Raw genomic sequence first — 14,906 nt, 5'->3', positions numbered from 1 at the left:
TATGTTCAATTATTTAGTTTTAGATGGCTAAATTATCATGAGTTAGTATTTGGTAAGTATATTAGATCAATGATGCAAATAATTTACTTTTTTATTTGGTATATAAATTTTTATGTTTAAATTGTGAATGGACAATATTGTCCCAGAAACAATCATTAATTACCAAATTATCAACAAATAAAAGAGCGAACATTTGCAAATAGGGCACACTACCGCCGCAACAATTTCAAGAAAAATCTTCTGCATACCGCCGCATTTTCAAGAAAAATCTCTTGCACGGCCTATTCGATCTTCTACCAGTGAGTTCTACGGCCGATCCAAATCTCGGTTTGTTTTCTTTGATTCTTTTTATTTGATAATAATATAGTAAAATCTCAACTCAATTAGAAACCTAAATATATGCGGGTAAACAATTATCTATGACCATAAGACTTGTGCATACACCATAATTAGATCATAGTTACCATCAATAGACAAAAGTAGGGATCTATAAGCTATATTTAAAGATTATTGAATCCTAATTTGATTTAAATCAATTAGAACAAATGTTCACATTTCAAAGGCTATTTATTTGATTAGATTTAATATGAAATTTACCTTATGGTTTGAACTTTGAAGTTTGGATCTCTTTTTTTTTAAAAATTTATTAAAATTTACAGTTTTCTGGAATACTAAATTGGCATAAAACCTGCGACCAAACGACTTTCACTGAGTCAATTCTCTCTGTAAATCTCAGGCCCGCACCCTTTTCTCTCTCTAGCTCGCTCACGAGGGTTTGGGGATTCGATTCAAAGGTTTAATTTCGCCGTCCTCGCCTTTTTTCGGTTGTGCTTTTGCTCAATTAGTTTTTTTGGTTATTTGATTTCTGTGTTTAGCTCGAACCTTTTTTTATTAGTATGCGTTTTCCTGCAAATTGAGCTCAGAGTGCTAGGTGTTTTGAAGGTGTAGCTGAAAAGCTATGAACTTTGGGCCAGATTTGGAATTAATTGTTTGTTTGTTGGGGATTATCTGTTTGATGAATTGCTGCATATATTGATTAATTTGGTAGAGTTGTTTGATTCGTTTTTTCTGCATTTGTTTTCTTCCACAAGTACCAAGGTTGGTGCTATCCAGTCTATATTTCCACTTGACCGTAGTCCGTAATTGAAAAGTTAGCCTCTTTTCATCTGATTGGCTGGGCCAACTTTGGACACTGTATGCTCTAATTATGGATAGTGTAGGCACAGTGTTGGGTTCGATAAGGTGTTCCATAGGCGAACTGTAATCAACAGGAAGCTTTGATCTTTGCTGGAAATGGTTAACCTCTAGGATATATTTAGAAAGTTGCCATGTATAGAACATGAATGGAAGGAGCTCAGTTGCTGTGGTTCTGTGAAGTACAGTCCCCACTTCCCCTGTGTGCATAGGCGCGCACGGAGAAAAGAGAGAAAAATAAATTGCTTGCATGAATGAAGTGGCTTGAATGAAGTATAGTCCCGACTTACCAAGTTACCATAATGATGTCTACTACTGTGTAACAAAATTTGATTGGTAAAGAGTCTATGCTTATCATAGCTCATGCTCAGAGACCAAGCACATTTCATTTTTTTGAAGAATGTTTCATTAATTGTGCTTCTTATTTGAGAACATGGTAGAGTAAACTTTTCAAGAAGAAAACATTTGGTAAGCCTGAAATGGTGCAAGAATGATGAGTTTAGCTATATTGCTTTCTTTGTAGATCCAGCTGCATGAGCTGAAACAAATTTACGGCAAGCTTTTGTAGCCAGAGAGTTCTCTAATGGGTGAGCGCAGAAAACGCAAATCATTGTGGAGTGAGGAAGCTGAAACAAAACCTTTTACGTATCCCAGTCATGATAGTGAACATAATCATGAGTTTCCTGCATCTGGATCCCACGGAGTGCCGAAGTTCAGGTATCATTCTGGTCACCCGTCTATGGAATCAATTCATGAAGACCCAGTTGCTTGGATGAATGACAGCTATCCCAAAGGTAGAGAGAGCGCATATGAAGAAAAGGGAATAGGCGGTGAAAATAGTTATTATCAGTACATGTCTCCTGAGTTCAAATACAACCAATTTCCTGAAGATGACCGAAGCCATTCTCGCAGGTACACCAGTAGTATCTGTAAATCTAGGCTATAGTTGTATTATCGACCTTTTCTGGCATCACAATATCACATAATAAGATTATGACATGTGGACTGTTGTTTTCTAATATCCCTTCCCCTCTTCTAGTTTCTCTCAGTTTATCAGTAACTCGTAAATAATCTTTCACTGCAGCAATTCAAGCTATAATGTAATGTTACTGAGTGCTTGTGTATATAAAAAATAGCTTACCTTTAGTCCTAAGGTGGGATATGGTGGAGTGGAGTCTTATTCTAAGATGTCCTGAAACAAAATATGAAATGTCGGAATTGTGATGCATTCTTTTTGATTGTGCATGCTTGATTGTTGTCTTATTATTGTAGGTACCCAGGAAGAAGTAGGAGCAGAAGCAGGAGTAGAGGCAGGTGTCGCAGTAGGAGCAGGAGTAGGGGCAGGGAAAGAGTGAGGGGAAGGAGCAGGAGCAGAAGTGACAGCGAAGCAAGGGGTTGGACAAGAAGTCGTAGCCCTTTAGGAGATTATAAACATCAAGCTTCTGGATGGAGTGACAGGAGAAGTCTACCTGAGATGGCAACTGAAGGCGATTTTGCTTCAGGAAGGGGCAGAAGAGACGATTTTAGCAAACATTTCCATCCAAAAAACACCAGTCACAGGGATGGCGGCCTTGGGGGAGGGGACATATCAGAGAGTCGGAGAAATAGGGCAGATCATGGAAATGAATCTAAACAGTCTTACAGCAGAGGTCCTCGGATTGAATTAAGGGGTGATGTTTCTGATCCTTATCATGGAGAGGATGAGCAATTCCAACATAAAGGTAGAAGTGCAGTACCGTGCAGAAACTTTGTCAAGGGTAGCTGTAGGTGGGGAGACGGTTGCAAATTTTCTCACCACGATGAATCCTCTGTTGAAGGTACTAAACTTTCCTCCTCGACTTACAGAAATAGGAACCCACCTTGCAAGTATTTTCTAGCGGGAAATTGTGAACGGGATAATTGCAAATTCTCTCACGAGGATCCAAATTTTAATCGTCTAGAGGGCAGGCTGGGTAAAGTCAACAGTGACCGTGGTTCACGTGACAATGGCCGTGGTTCACGTGACAATGGCCGTAGTTCACGTGACAATGACCGTCGCTCACATGACAAGGTTAACAAGAGGGATGACCCGAGATGGGAACCATGGGACGAGGTAGGTGGAATCTCAGATGATATGAAGCCTTCTGGTAGGAATAGTTCTGCTGTTACTGTTACAGACAGCACTCTTGACAATAGAATGAGCCACGGTTTGGGAAATGAGAATATAAACTGGGGACTTCCACAACACACGAATATTTCAGCGCCTCTACATCGTGCAGGAAATGGCAGTTATGATGGTGATGTAGGTACTACTGAATCTATTATAGAGGAAAATATTATGGCCAAACAGGATGTCCTCGTGTTTCATGATATGCAGCTGCAAAATCAAGATGGTACGAGCAAATTGCAGGTAGAGCAAATGTTTCCCTCGAATGCCTGGCAGCAGAATGTTCCTCCAGTTTCACATATTCAACATCAGAACCTTGGAGTAGTAGAAAACAACGTAGTAAGTTCATTCCATTCTGACATTATCGATGAGGTGAAAGACCCCAGAAATGCTACCGTTCCAGCTTTTATCTCTGCGCAAAACTCGCATCAAAATGGCGAAAGTGTACTTCCTGCTGGGTATTCATCTATTCCGAAGGAAGCTGTTAGCAAAGAGATGCCAGCCTTGAATGGGGCTGAGATGCACCAGGTTGCTAATTTGAATCTCTCTCAGATTCAGAAACTTCAAAACGCTATCCAAATGGCTGGGATGACAGAGACGAGCACCTTTTTGCCTTTTCCAAATCTAACCAACGAGCAGTCTGCTCAATATGCAAACACTCTTCTATCTGCTGCTCTTCAGCACGTTGCTCCTGTCCTGAATCAAAAATTTGAGAATCAACATTCTACAAAACCTCCAGTCGAAGAAGTCTCCAATTCAACAGGAATGGTGCTTTCTACATCTAATGCATCTGGCCACGTTCCACTTGACAGCACAGCCAATCTACAACTCAATCCAGTTACAGTTTCTCATGATCCAGTCAGTTCTGTGGAGAATGGTAGAAATAGCAATGAGCATGAAGGCAATCAAGTACCTTCGGCAGATAACTCAGAAATAGATCATTCCGGAAGGCCAAATAAGCCACAAGAGACAGCACGTGAAAATCCAGAATGTGATGAAGTGAAAGTGGGCACGGGGGAGCAAAGTAAGGGAGTTCAAGACGGGAAGCAATCTGAAACTTTGGATGGCCAGGGAAAAGCCGATGAAAGTACTGCTAACAAGGATGATAAAGGGATGCGTCTGTTCAAAAATTCTCTGGTAGAGTTTGTGAAGGACAAACTGAAGCCTAAATGGAAGGAAGGCCGGATGAGCAGAGACGTTCACAAAACTATCGTGAAAAAGGTGGTGGACAAAATAACAAGCTCTATTCAAACCGAACACGTTCCAAAGACGCAAGAGAAAGTTGAGCAGTATCTCTCATTTTCCGAACCCAAAATCACCAAACTTGTACAGGTAAAGTAAACTCTGTGCTTTTGCTTAATATTTTTCTTTTCTTATGACTAAAAATTGCTACTTTCAGTTTGTGATCTCAGCCTCCAAATCCCTCATTTATCATCAAAATATGTAGTCAATTTTATTGGATTTTCTGATGTGGTGAAGCAGTAGTTTTGATTCCTTGTGCTAACACACAAACTTGTGTTCTCTCTCTGCAGGCTTATGTGGACCGTTGTCTAAAGACAGATTCTTGAATCACTTCTTTTTTTTCTTCTCCCATTTCTTTTTACAGACCTTCGATTCTTGAATCACTTCCTTTTCTCTTCTCACTTTTCTTTTTATAGACCTTAGACTGTGATGAATTGTTCGATTATACAGTTGTGTATTGCATTTGTGTTACATTTAGCATAGTTAGTTAGGACTATATTTATTGTTTTTATTAGAACTTTTTTTGGGTGTGTATTGGAACTGCACAGCCTTTCTGGAAAACTTTTCTGGAGCTTTTTTATCCCTTCCATGCATCTTGTTTCTTGATTTTCATTTTCTCTCTCCCATCTCATTCTTTTTTACTATCTATACTAATTTAACAAATAAAATTATTTAATTTGATGTAAAACGATGTTGTTTTGCTGCCTCTGATGTGGTGTCGTTTTGGTTGATGTCTTGTATGCAAGTTGTATTAAGTCATATTAATGCTGAAATGTGGATCTTCCTTCGGACTCAAGCTCGCAACGTTTCTGGGTTGGTGTCTTATATGTATGCAAGTCATATGAGTCATATTAATGCTGAAATATGGATTTGCCTTTGGACTCGAGCTCGCAACGTTGCATAGTAGCATGCTGTACTGATGGGTCGTAACTCGATGTTCAAAACTGATGATATGAAATCTTTGATGCATAACAACGCTACCTGTCACTGAGTTTAGGCATGGAATGTTTGGCAAATTTAGTGACGGGGTGGGCAGTCCCGGAAAAATATTGACATCACCATCTCGTGCCAGGCAGGTTAGGGATGTCCAACGCGATTGTGATTGAGACGACAGAAGGAGAAGCTTAATTTGGTGAATACTAGTTTTACCATACTGGTAGGCATTTTTTTTGTTAACTTAGATTATGGTATTTTGGATTTGGATGTCACTTAAATAAGCTTTAATGAGCCAAGTTGTATTGAATTGAAACATGACCGTTTCTCCTAAATTAAATACGACATAATTTCAAATTGAACTTGTGAACATGTGAAATTAGGATATTATACTGAATTAAACAATTTCATTTACAAAAATTTATTTAAAAAAAACTTGTGAATGTAAAATACTAATATTCAGATTAAATTGTTTTTTTTAACGATGAAAGGGACGCATCCTTAGCCAATTATCACAACGGCAATATTAAAACAATCATCGACTGCATCGGCACCACCACTATGCCGATGGTTTCGGCGGTGGGGGGGCTGAGGTCGAGAACGGGAACGGATGAGCTTGACTCCACAGACAAATGCTCTCTATCACAATCGGAATCAACGGGTTGGTAGGAAAAACTTTCGGCCAACAGCTATCATCAACTTTTAACACTGAATCGCAGCATGCTGTGCTGATGGGCCGCAACTGGATGCTCAAAACGGATGATATCAGATCTTTGATGCACACTGAGACGCCTGTCACCGAGGTTAGGCATGGGATGACTGGAAAATCCGGGATGGGCAGTCCAGGGATTAAATTGCCATCACCTAATCCCGGGATGGGCAGTCCCGGGATTAAACTGCCATCACCTACGTTAGGGGTGTCGAGCGCGATTGCGATCGAAACGAAAGTAAAGCATGTTGTGGCGAATAATAGTTTCATTGTAGTAGAAGACATTTTTTTGTTAACTTAGCTTAAGGTATTTTGAATTTGGATGTCCCTTAAATAAGCTTTAAAATGGGTCATGTTGAATTGAATTGAGACATGACAGTTTCCGGTAAATTAAATTAGATACTGAAACACTAGTATTTACTGAATTAAATGAAGAGGTTAAATTGAATTAAAGACTAGCGTTTCTAGTCAATTAAATTGGTTATGCATTTGCACACATGCCTAAGTAAATTAACTTCTAATTTAAATTTGAAGCACTTTAAATGCAAAACTATTTCAACATTTCAAATTGGACTAATAGCCAAAAAATACAAAAAGTTATGGGTTAATAAGTTTTTTTTTCTTCTCCCTTTTCTTTTTATAGACCTTTTTATTCTCGAATAACTTCCTTTTCTTTTTATAGACCTTAGATTGTGATGAAGTGTTCGATTATACAGTTGTGTATTGCATTTGTGTTACATTTAGCATAGTTAGTTAGGACTATAATAATTTTTTTATTAAGACTTTTTTGGGTGTGTATTTGAACTCTTTTCTGGAACTTATTTATCCCTTCCATCTTGTTTCTTGATTTTCATTTTCTCTCTCCCATCTCATTCTTTTTTCTTTTCTTTTTTATTATATATCCTAATTCAACAAATAAAATAATTTAATTTGGCATTGTTGTTTTGCTGCCTCCTATGATGTGATGTAGTTGGCGCCTGACGATGTTATGTAAGTAAGCATGCTGAACTGATGGGTTGCAATTCGATGCTCAAAACTGATGATGTCAGATCTTTGATGCACACTCCTATTTCCGTCACCGAGTTTAGGCAGCCCCGGCAAAATAATGACATCACCGCCATTGTGATTAAAACGGAAGAGAAGCATAATGTGGTGAATAATAATTTTTCCATACTGGAAGACATTATTTTTTTGTTTATATAGTATGCTTATGATATTTTGCATTTGGATGTCATTTAAATAAGCTTTAAATGAGCCAAGTTGTATTGAATTGAAACATGACCGTTTCTCCTAAATTAAATTAGACATACTTTCAAATTGAACTTGTGAACATGTGAAATTAGGATATTATACTGAACTAAATAATTTCATTTCCAAAAATTTATTTAAAAAAAAAACTTGTGAACATGTGAAATACTAATATTCCGATTAATAATGTTTTTAATGATGAAAGGGATGAATTCTTAGCCTATTGCAACATATCACAATGACAATATTAAAACAATCATCGACTACATCGACACCACAACTATGCTGATGGTTCCGGCGGTGGGGGGGCCAAGGTCGAGAACGGGAACGGATGAGCTTGACTCCACTGGCAAATGCTCTCTATCACAACCGGACTCAACAGGTTGGTAGGAAAAACTTTCGGCCAACAACTATCTTCAACTTTCAATACTGAATCACAACATGCTTTGCTGATGGGTCGCAACTAGATGCTCAAAACGGATGATATCAAATCTTTGATGCACACTAACACACCTGTCACCAAGTTTAGGCATGGGATGCCAGGCAAATTTAGTCCTGGAATGGGCAGTCCAGGGATTAAATTGTCATCACCTAACCCCGGGATGGGAAGTCTCGGGATTAAACTGCCATCACCTACGTCAGGGGTGTCGAGCGCGATTGCGATCGAAACGAAAGTAAAGCATGTTGTGGCAAATAATAGTTTCATTGTAGTAGAAGACATTTCTTTTTTTGTTAACTTAGATTATGGTATTTTGCAATTTGGATGTCCCTTAAATAAGTTTTAGGTCATGCTTGAATTGAATTGAGACATGTCAGTTTACTGTAAATTAAATTAGATAATGAAATTTTACTATTTCACTAAATTAAATGAAGAGGTTAAATTGAATTGAAAGACTAGCGTTTCTAGCCAATTAAATTGGTTATGCATTTGCACACATGCCAGAGTAAATTAGCTTCTAATTTGAATTCGAAGCACTTGAAATTTACAAATTGGACTAATAGCCAAAAAAATACAAAAGTTATGGGTTAATAAGATCTTTTATCACCAACTTTGAATGTGGATATTCATAAATTTTAATGTGTAGTCAATTTCCTATAAAATTGATTTTCCCTCAAGTTGAATTCAAGATGACATGCCGAAATGTCCAAAACGATGTCGTCTTGGTCTGATGTGGCATGTCAAAATATCTAACTAGACCAAATCGATGTCGTTAAATTAAAAATATATCAACGATTATAGGGTTTAGGAATAATATTGACATCCGATAGTACGTAAGCAAGTAAGTCGTAGAACTGCGACAACACTAGAATCTTGATTAATAACAAAATCTAAATAAATCAATAGTTTAATTATAATTTCTAAGTAGATTTCAAAATTAGTATACCAAATCCAAATTTGATGAAAATTTTAAAAATTCAAATTCCCCACATTTTTAATTAGATGCTTTAGTAAGTAAAATGAGGACTATATATGAACAGAATTACCCTTACATATGGATAATATTTGTTGATATTGTTGAGTATGAATATAAATGAATGTAGCAATAAATTAGGAAATAACAATACTTTATCTATTTGACTTGGATGTACCATCCTTGTATTAAAATTGCGGTAGCATGTCAAGCCCAATAATTAAAATAAAATTATTGTCATAAGCCCCTAAACTCATACTACAATCTATTGGTAGTAGGTAACACCCCAAACAATTTTTTTTATCCAAAAAACTTGTGAATGAAATAAAAGGTGTTTTCCACTTCAATCAAAAGCAAACCTTAACATGGGAGCTAAGTCTCTCAACCCTTCAAAGCATAAAAAACATGAACATTTCATCACAATATAAAGAGAGGCAAAACCATATCTCTCATCACCAACATTCCCAAACTAAAATACAAAACAAACTCAAATCAACATCATTATCATAACTAAAATGGCTGCTCATATTGCCTTCATCGTGGTGGTGGTCTCGTTCGGGTGGTTCGTCCTCCTGGCCCTGTGCCTACTAGCAATGTGGCACTTGCTGACGAGGAATAAGGGGGAGAAGAAGACCGAGGAGGAGGCTGGGGTGATACGTCGGGACGAGCATGTGAAGGTGAAGGAGGACATTGTGAAAGGGCCTTATGGAGGAGAGGCCAAAGCTATATCCATTGAAAAGGATGAGAGGTTTGAGAAAGATTTCAACAAGAAGGAGAAGGATGATGTGTATTGTGTTGATATTGAGAAAGGAGCTTCTTCTTCTTCTAAGTAGATAATTTCTGCTTATTGGAAGAACTATAGCAAGTAAATATAGCTGCTGATTGAAGGCAGCAATAGTGAAGTATAATAAAAAAAATTGTTGGGTTTATTCAAGGTTAACAAACTTATGTACTATGAATGATTGATTTCTGAAATTGACACTATTTTTATTTGAACCTATAGTATTTACATAAGTTTTTTAGTCTGAGAGCAACCATAGCCGTATGATGTACAATCGTTTTGAGCACGTGCCGGCAGATAGTTGCTTATGTTATGCTCGCACAATGGTGCATGTAAGAGACTACCCGTTGTCCAATAAAAGCACGTCATGTGTCATTGTAATTTTAATAATTAGAAAAAATAGGTTTTAATATAATAATAATCATTATTATTTGTTTATAAAACATTCCCCAATTTTTTTTATTTTAAGGTGTATTGTGTGAATTTTCATTTATTTTATATTAGTATAACTTTTGTTCTTCAACGAAATTTTAGTATTTCTTTTATTCATAAATTTTAAGTTATAAACAATAAAGATCTTGGATCTTGGATGCTTTTAACAATTAATATAATTACAATAGTGATATCATTTTTTGCAATATCATTTTCTAAACAAGAGCACCGTCTTTTTGGATACATTCACAAAGTTTGTCGGAAATGGTGATTATCTCAAGAAATAAATAAATTCAAATATATTATTGTAATTATAATATACTAAAACTTGGTGTAAATTATAAATTCGAATTGAAGTTACTTATATCATCATAAAATATCTCAAAAATAGGTATATTTTGTGTGTGGTTGAGACGCAATTGTATTTGCATCCAAAAGAATGGAATCACATAAATAATTTTACTATTTAAATTGCATATTTTATGTCCATATTTCAAAAAGTGGATATGGTTAAAAATTAGATTCAATTCAATTCAATCAATTCATGTCAAAGTCGTCAGTTGAGAATTGAGATTTACTCCCAATTAATTCTCATTGGATTGCTAAACGAAAAAAAAAGTGAAAAACCGTGATTCCTAATTTTCTATCTTCCTGAATTCCTTTTACCCAAAAATTAAATAAAAGATCGTGAATCTTGAGATATTTCTGCAAGTAGAAAACAGACAAAGCACCACCTTTTTTGCTTACCGAATCGCTTGTTTCCTTCCAAATTAGCACAGCGCAACCACAACGATAGCTCGGGAAATTTAAAAATTAAAAATTTCCTAAAGAAACAATCTTTGGCAAGAATTCACTTGATTTCTGACTTGAATTCAAGATTGTGGAAGAAGATGATATATGTAAGTTGAGCCTTTTAATTTGTGACTGATGATTGATTTGAGCTTTATTTTGCTGAAGCTGCCTAGCTGCTTGACGAAATGCCCAAAAGGGCTGTGCAGAATTCTTGAAGTTTGATTGTTTTTGTTGTTTTTTTGGTTGGCATTGCAGTAGAAAGATTGTTGTGCTTCTTGAATGTGGATTGCATAATGCCAAAATTTCATCTTTTTTATTGTGGAGAGTATAATTCTTGATTTGAGCTGAGGTAATTTGTTCTTAACAATGGTGTCCTTTATTTGCCATTGCTCTGTCAATAGGTTTTAGCTTGAAGTGTTGAATTTGCGGTTGATTGTTATGAAGTTTCTGCAACTGAGTGTAAAAGTGACTAGTTAAGTTAACTCTCACTATTGGAGCGCTGCAAATAGAGGAGGATCGTGATTGCTTTTTCTTAATCGATGGCGGGTTCGATGATAATCTTGGGAAAGATACCGCTGCACACGCCTAGGCCATCAATCAGGTGCTCTTTCAGTTCTAATCCACAAAGGTTGGAGTGTGTCTCGTCTCCTTCGATACACTTGAGACGAGGCATCAAGAAAAACAAGCTTCCCTTGAAGGAGGCTCTCTTTCGTGGCCAATCACTCTGTTGCTATAGGGACAAGACTGTTTCGTGTTCTAGCTCAGATTATCTGCATCCGAGCAGTCAGGTATTTATGTCCAAATGTTAACTTGTTCGTTATTGTAATTTGCATTATGTTCCTCTTACCGGTGGTGTTTAACAAAACAAAATCATATGAAGGAATCAGTCGAAGTGAAAAAAGGCGAAGGATTTCAGCAATGGGATTCAATGACAGCAAAGTTTGCTGGAGCTGCGAATTTGCCCTTCTTGCTGTTGCAACTGCCTCAGATCATACTCAATACGAGGAATCTTCTGTCGGGGAACACTTCTGCGCTTCTGGCCGTTCCATGGCTGGTTAGGGGTTTTGTTTGGGCTTAAGTTTATGCTTGGGAGTAAAAATTATAAGTGGCGTATACTATATCCTCTTATGTTGCAGGGCATGCTTACGGGATTGCTTGGAAATCTTTGCCTGGCCTCGTACTTCATTAAGAAGAAGGAGACTGAAGCAGTTGTAGTCCAGAGCTTAGGAGTGATATCAACGTATGTGGTATTGTTGCAGTTGGCTATGGGTGGAGCTATGCCTCTCCCTCATTTTGTTGCAACTTCTATCGTGGTCGCTTCTGGTATGACTTTAAACTTTCTGAAATATTTCGACTGGCTCCACCCCGAAATCTGGCGATTTTGGGAAGACTTTGTTACCGTAGCCGGGCTCTCCGTCCTCCCACAAGTAATAATTGCTGTACTCAAGATGATTCATAGGCTATTTCGAACCATTTGACATCAATTTCCTGTGGCTACTGCAGGTCATGTGGTCGACTTTCATTCCTTATGTGCCAAACACTATCTTGCCGGGAACTATCGCCTTCATTACCTCTTTGGTTGCTGTATTTATGGTGAGATGATGGCTCCATACCTCATTTATTTGTCAAATACAAAGGGCGAAAATAATCTTTTTTTTGTTTATTGAGATGATCTCTGCTTTTGCTCTGCTTTAAGAAAAGCTGTCCGAATAGGTTTAGTACTAGCATCGTAGAACTTCTGTATAGGGCTTCGGGATGACTTTCATACCAGAGCTAAGAAAACAGTGAGAATACAAATAGAGAGATAACACAGAGATAGAGCTATAATCTTTATTTGGTGGCAAATGAAAAGTGAAAATGCATTCTAACTTATGTATGAATATCACAATAGTTTTCTTTCATGCTTCATAAAATATGTGTTAATGTTTATACTGGTGGTCGTTTGGATAGCAACAGGATCCGAAAATGAGAATCTTCTGTATTTACGTGTAAAATTTTCAGGGTCGCATGGGCAAGCTCTCTGACAAAGGCGTCAAAATTCTTGGATCGATATCTGGGTGGACCGCTACTGTTCTTTTCATGTGGATGGCTGTTGCACAAATGGTTTATTCTTTCATCCTCTTTTACATATATTTGTTTCCCGTATTCACCTCGGGTGCGTGAGTATGAGATCTGTATGAATTGTAATTCAATTTTTTGAATAACTATTTCATTCCTACAATGATCGCATTCCTTAGTACCATCACCTCCTAACCCTTTCTCTTCTAACAAAGGAAATTCAAATTTCTTTCAGTGGACAAATCTTCTGACTCCTGACAACATAAAAGGTTTATCAGCCGTGTCAATGCTGCTGGCCGTGATTGGCAACGGGCTTATGATTCCACGTGCACTGTTTGTCCGGGATTTTATGTGGTATGTTTGTTTCTACTGACCCTTTTGTCAAGTACTTTTTCCCTCGAACTCATCTGGAGTCTTATCTTAGTAAAATGCAGTATACTTGATGTTTTCGCGATTTTAAAGATCAAGTCTCTGAAGCAAATATTTTCCTTATATGACATAAAGTTGAATGGGAAAAGGGATAGTTAATTAAAATCTCTATGCAGGTTTGTTGGATCAGCATGGGGATCTGTCTTCTACGGATGGGGAAATCTTACGTGTTTGTACTGGTAATTTGCTTACAACGATATATCCAGCCTTGTCAGTATAAGGTTTCTCTTTGGCTAACAGGGAAGTTCTATGATTTCAGCTTTAAATGTATCAGCCCCGGATTCTACATAGCTTCAACCGTCTCCTTCCTCGCCTGGATAGGTTCGTCTCGAGTTTCTGTCAATGTCATTTTATCTTTATTATTGGAGATTTTTTTAATCACTCTCACTTCCTTTAGTTTAATTATTATCTTGATTGGGAATGTCTAGAAATTGTGTGGAGCTTTTTAGTGTGGGTTTATTTATGACAAGTACTCCCTCCATTCAATAAATATGAAACATTTGGTTTTCGGTTCGGGATTAAATACAGTGTTGTTTTGTGTAATAAATGGAGAGTAGATAATTAACAGAAATGAAAAGGTGGAGATTTGTTTTTATTTTACGAAACGTTTCATTTTTCATTTGACACATAGATGTTGATTCAGTGCTGACGTTTTCGAGGGATTCACAAGCGCATGGTCTTAGTTCACCCTTCGCCTCGTTGAAGGAACTTGTTTTTGGACCTTGATCATCCTTGCTATGACATCTAATGGAGATAGTCAAACAACTTACACGACATTCAGAAGAAAGAGTAGATACGCCAAAATTGAAAGTACGCCCTCTCCAAAGCTTCCATGTATTTGAAGGATCGATCGGGGGGTTTTCCAGTTCTTCATTCTCCTCCTCGCCCCGTCTCTTCAAAACGAAGTTGTAGCAAAGACTGCTGAAATTGGTGTATGATGTTAAGCCAAATCGTAAATTTCAATTCTCCAGTGTAGTTTCCGTGATTCTAGTTCTTGTTTTTTCGATTTTTATGATTAAACTGGAAAATGAGGTTCAAGTGTACACAAAATAATTATGTAGCTGCGAAATTCACCAAATGATTTTAGTACTTTGAGAATGGGATGAATCTTTAATTGAATTCTAAGAGAATCTAATAGTACTACTCCATTACGAAAGAGGTTTTCTTTTCTATTTTACATGTATATAAGTTTATGGAGTACTACTAATTACTCAAATAGTAAGATTGGGATGAATCTTGAATCATATTCTAATGATCTTTCTTATATTACGAATTTACAGAAGATCTCTTTTCTAGCTTTTCTTTGTACAGTATACTCTATAATTTTATTAATTACTCGGAGTAGTGTATGAGTATGACTTAAGATTGGGATAAATCTTGAATTGAATTTTAATCATTCTTATACACGGAAGATGTGAGGGAGAAAAAATACTAAAATAACTCAGTCAGTTAAACGTGATCTTGAATTGTAATGAATGATCTATATTAACAAAATATTCTCAATAAAATAATTCTTTTTTGAATTACTCA

General features: G+C 36.9%; 3 protein-coding genes across 6 annotated transcripts; 2 read left to right on the top strand and 1 right to left on the bottom strand.

Moving 5' to 3' along the window:
• The first annotated feature begins 652 nt into the window (after positions 1–652).
• On the top strand, positions 653–5,165 carry LOC125221825 (uncharacterized). Its single transcript, XM_048124103.2, has 4 exons — positions 653–794; positions 1,718–2,106; positions 2,467–4,672; positions 4,873–5,165. The coding sequence occupies exons 2-4, from the start codon at positions 1,778–1,780 to the stop codon at positions 4,906–4,908; spliced, it is 2,571 nt and encodes an 856-aa protein (XP_047980060.2). The 5' UTR covers positions 653–794; positions 1,718–1,777; the 3' UTR covers positions 4,909–5,165.
• An 820-nt stretch (positions 5,166–5,985) lies between these two features.
• Positions 5,986–8,178, bottom strand: LOC125220725 (uncharacterized). The gene is made up of 3 exons (XM_048122872.2): positions 7,986–8,178; positions 7,815–7,901; positions 5,986–6,520 (listed from the first exon to the last, which is right to left on the bottom strand). Exons 1-3 carry the CDS (start codon positions 8,176–8,178, stop codon positions 6,075–6,077), a joined length of 726 nt encoding a protein of 241 aa, XP_047978829.1. The 3' UTR covers positions 5,986–6,074.
• Positions 8,179–10,693: 2,515 nt separating this feature from the next.
• On the top strand, positions 10,694–14,495 carry LOC125185582 (maltose excess protein 1-like, chloroplastic). Of its 4 annotated transcripts, XM_048082139.2 has the most exons (11): positions 10,694–10,996; positions 11,145–11,238; positions 11,334–11,677; positions 11,770–11,943; positions 12,026–12,316; positions 12,393–12,482; positions 12,891–12,992; positions 13,183–13,301; positions 13,493–13,555; positions 13,636–13,697; positions 14,008–14,495. In XM_048082139.2, the coding sequence occupies exons 3-11, from the start codon at positions 11,429–11,431 to the stop codon at positions 14,100–14,102; spliced, it is 1,245 nt and encodes a 414-aa protein (XP_047938096.1). In that variant the 5' UTR covers positions 10,694–10,996; positions 11,145–11,238; positions 11,334–11,428; the 3' UTR covers positions 14,103–14,495. The 4 variants fall into 4 exon arrangements, 3 of the variants coding, with proteins under 3 accessions (XP_047938096.1, XP_047938095.1, XP_047938097.1); XR_007170190.2 differs by lacking the exon at positions 11,145–11,238 and having other exon boundaries at positions 10,695–10,996; positions 11,291–11,677; positions 13,617–13,697; positions 14,020–14,075; XM_048082138.2 differs by lacking the exon at positions 11,145–11,238 and having other exon boundaries at positions 10,695–10,996; positions 11,291–11,677.
• The last annotated feature ends 411 nt before the right edge of the window (positions 14,496–14,906 follow it).

Source organism: Salvia hispanica, chromosome 1, assembly GCF_029641045.1.
Source record: "Salvia hispanica isolate PSC_SH4W2 chromosome 1, Shi_PSC_v1, whole genome shotgun sequence".
Classification (NCBI taxonomy): domain Eukaryota; kingdom Viridiplantae; phylum Streptophyta; class Magnoliopsida; order Lamiales; family Lamiaceae; genus Salvia; species Salvia hispanica.
This window is presented reverse-complemented; position numbering and strand designations above follow the sequence as displayed.

Bases quoted from the DNA above. Each gene is read 5' to 3' on its own strand.
- LOC125221825 (XM_048124103.2), top strand. From the start codon at position 1,778: ATGGGTGAGCGCAGAAAACGCAAATCATTGTGGAGTGAGGAAGCTGAA. The intron at 2,107-2,466 runs GTACACCAGTAG...TTATTATTGTAG, and splicing joins GACCGAAGCCATTCTCGCAG to GTACCCAGGAAGAAGTAGGA. The intron at 4,673-4,872 runs GTAAAGTAAACT...CTCTCTCTGCAG, and splicing joins AAATCACCAAACTTGTACAG to GCTTATGTGGACCGTTGTCT.
- LOC125220725 (XM_048122872.2), bottom strand. From the start codon at position 8,178: ATGAAACTATTATTTGCCACAACATGCTTTACTTTCGTTTCGATCGCA. The intron at 7,902-7,985 runs GTGTGTTAGTGT...GTTGTGATTCAG, and splicing joins ATGCCTAAACTTGGTGACAG to TATTGAAAGTTGAAGATAGT. The intron at 6,521-7,814 runs GTCAAGCTCATC...CCTTAAGCTAAG, and splicing joins AGAGAGCATTTGCCAGTGGA to TTAACAAAAAAATGTCTTCT.
- LOC125185582 (XM_048082139.2), top strand. From the start codon at position 11,429: ATGGCGGGTTCGATGATAATCTTGGGAAAGATACCGCTGCACACGCCT. The intron at 13,556-13,635 runs GTAATTTGCTTA...CTATGATTTCAG, and splicing joins AATCTTACGTGTTTGTACTG to CTTTAAATGTATCAGCCCCG. The intron at 13,698-14,007 runs GTTCGTCTCGAG...TTTGACACATAG, and splicing joins CTCCTTCCTCGCCTGGATAG to ATGTTGATTCAGTGCTGACG.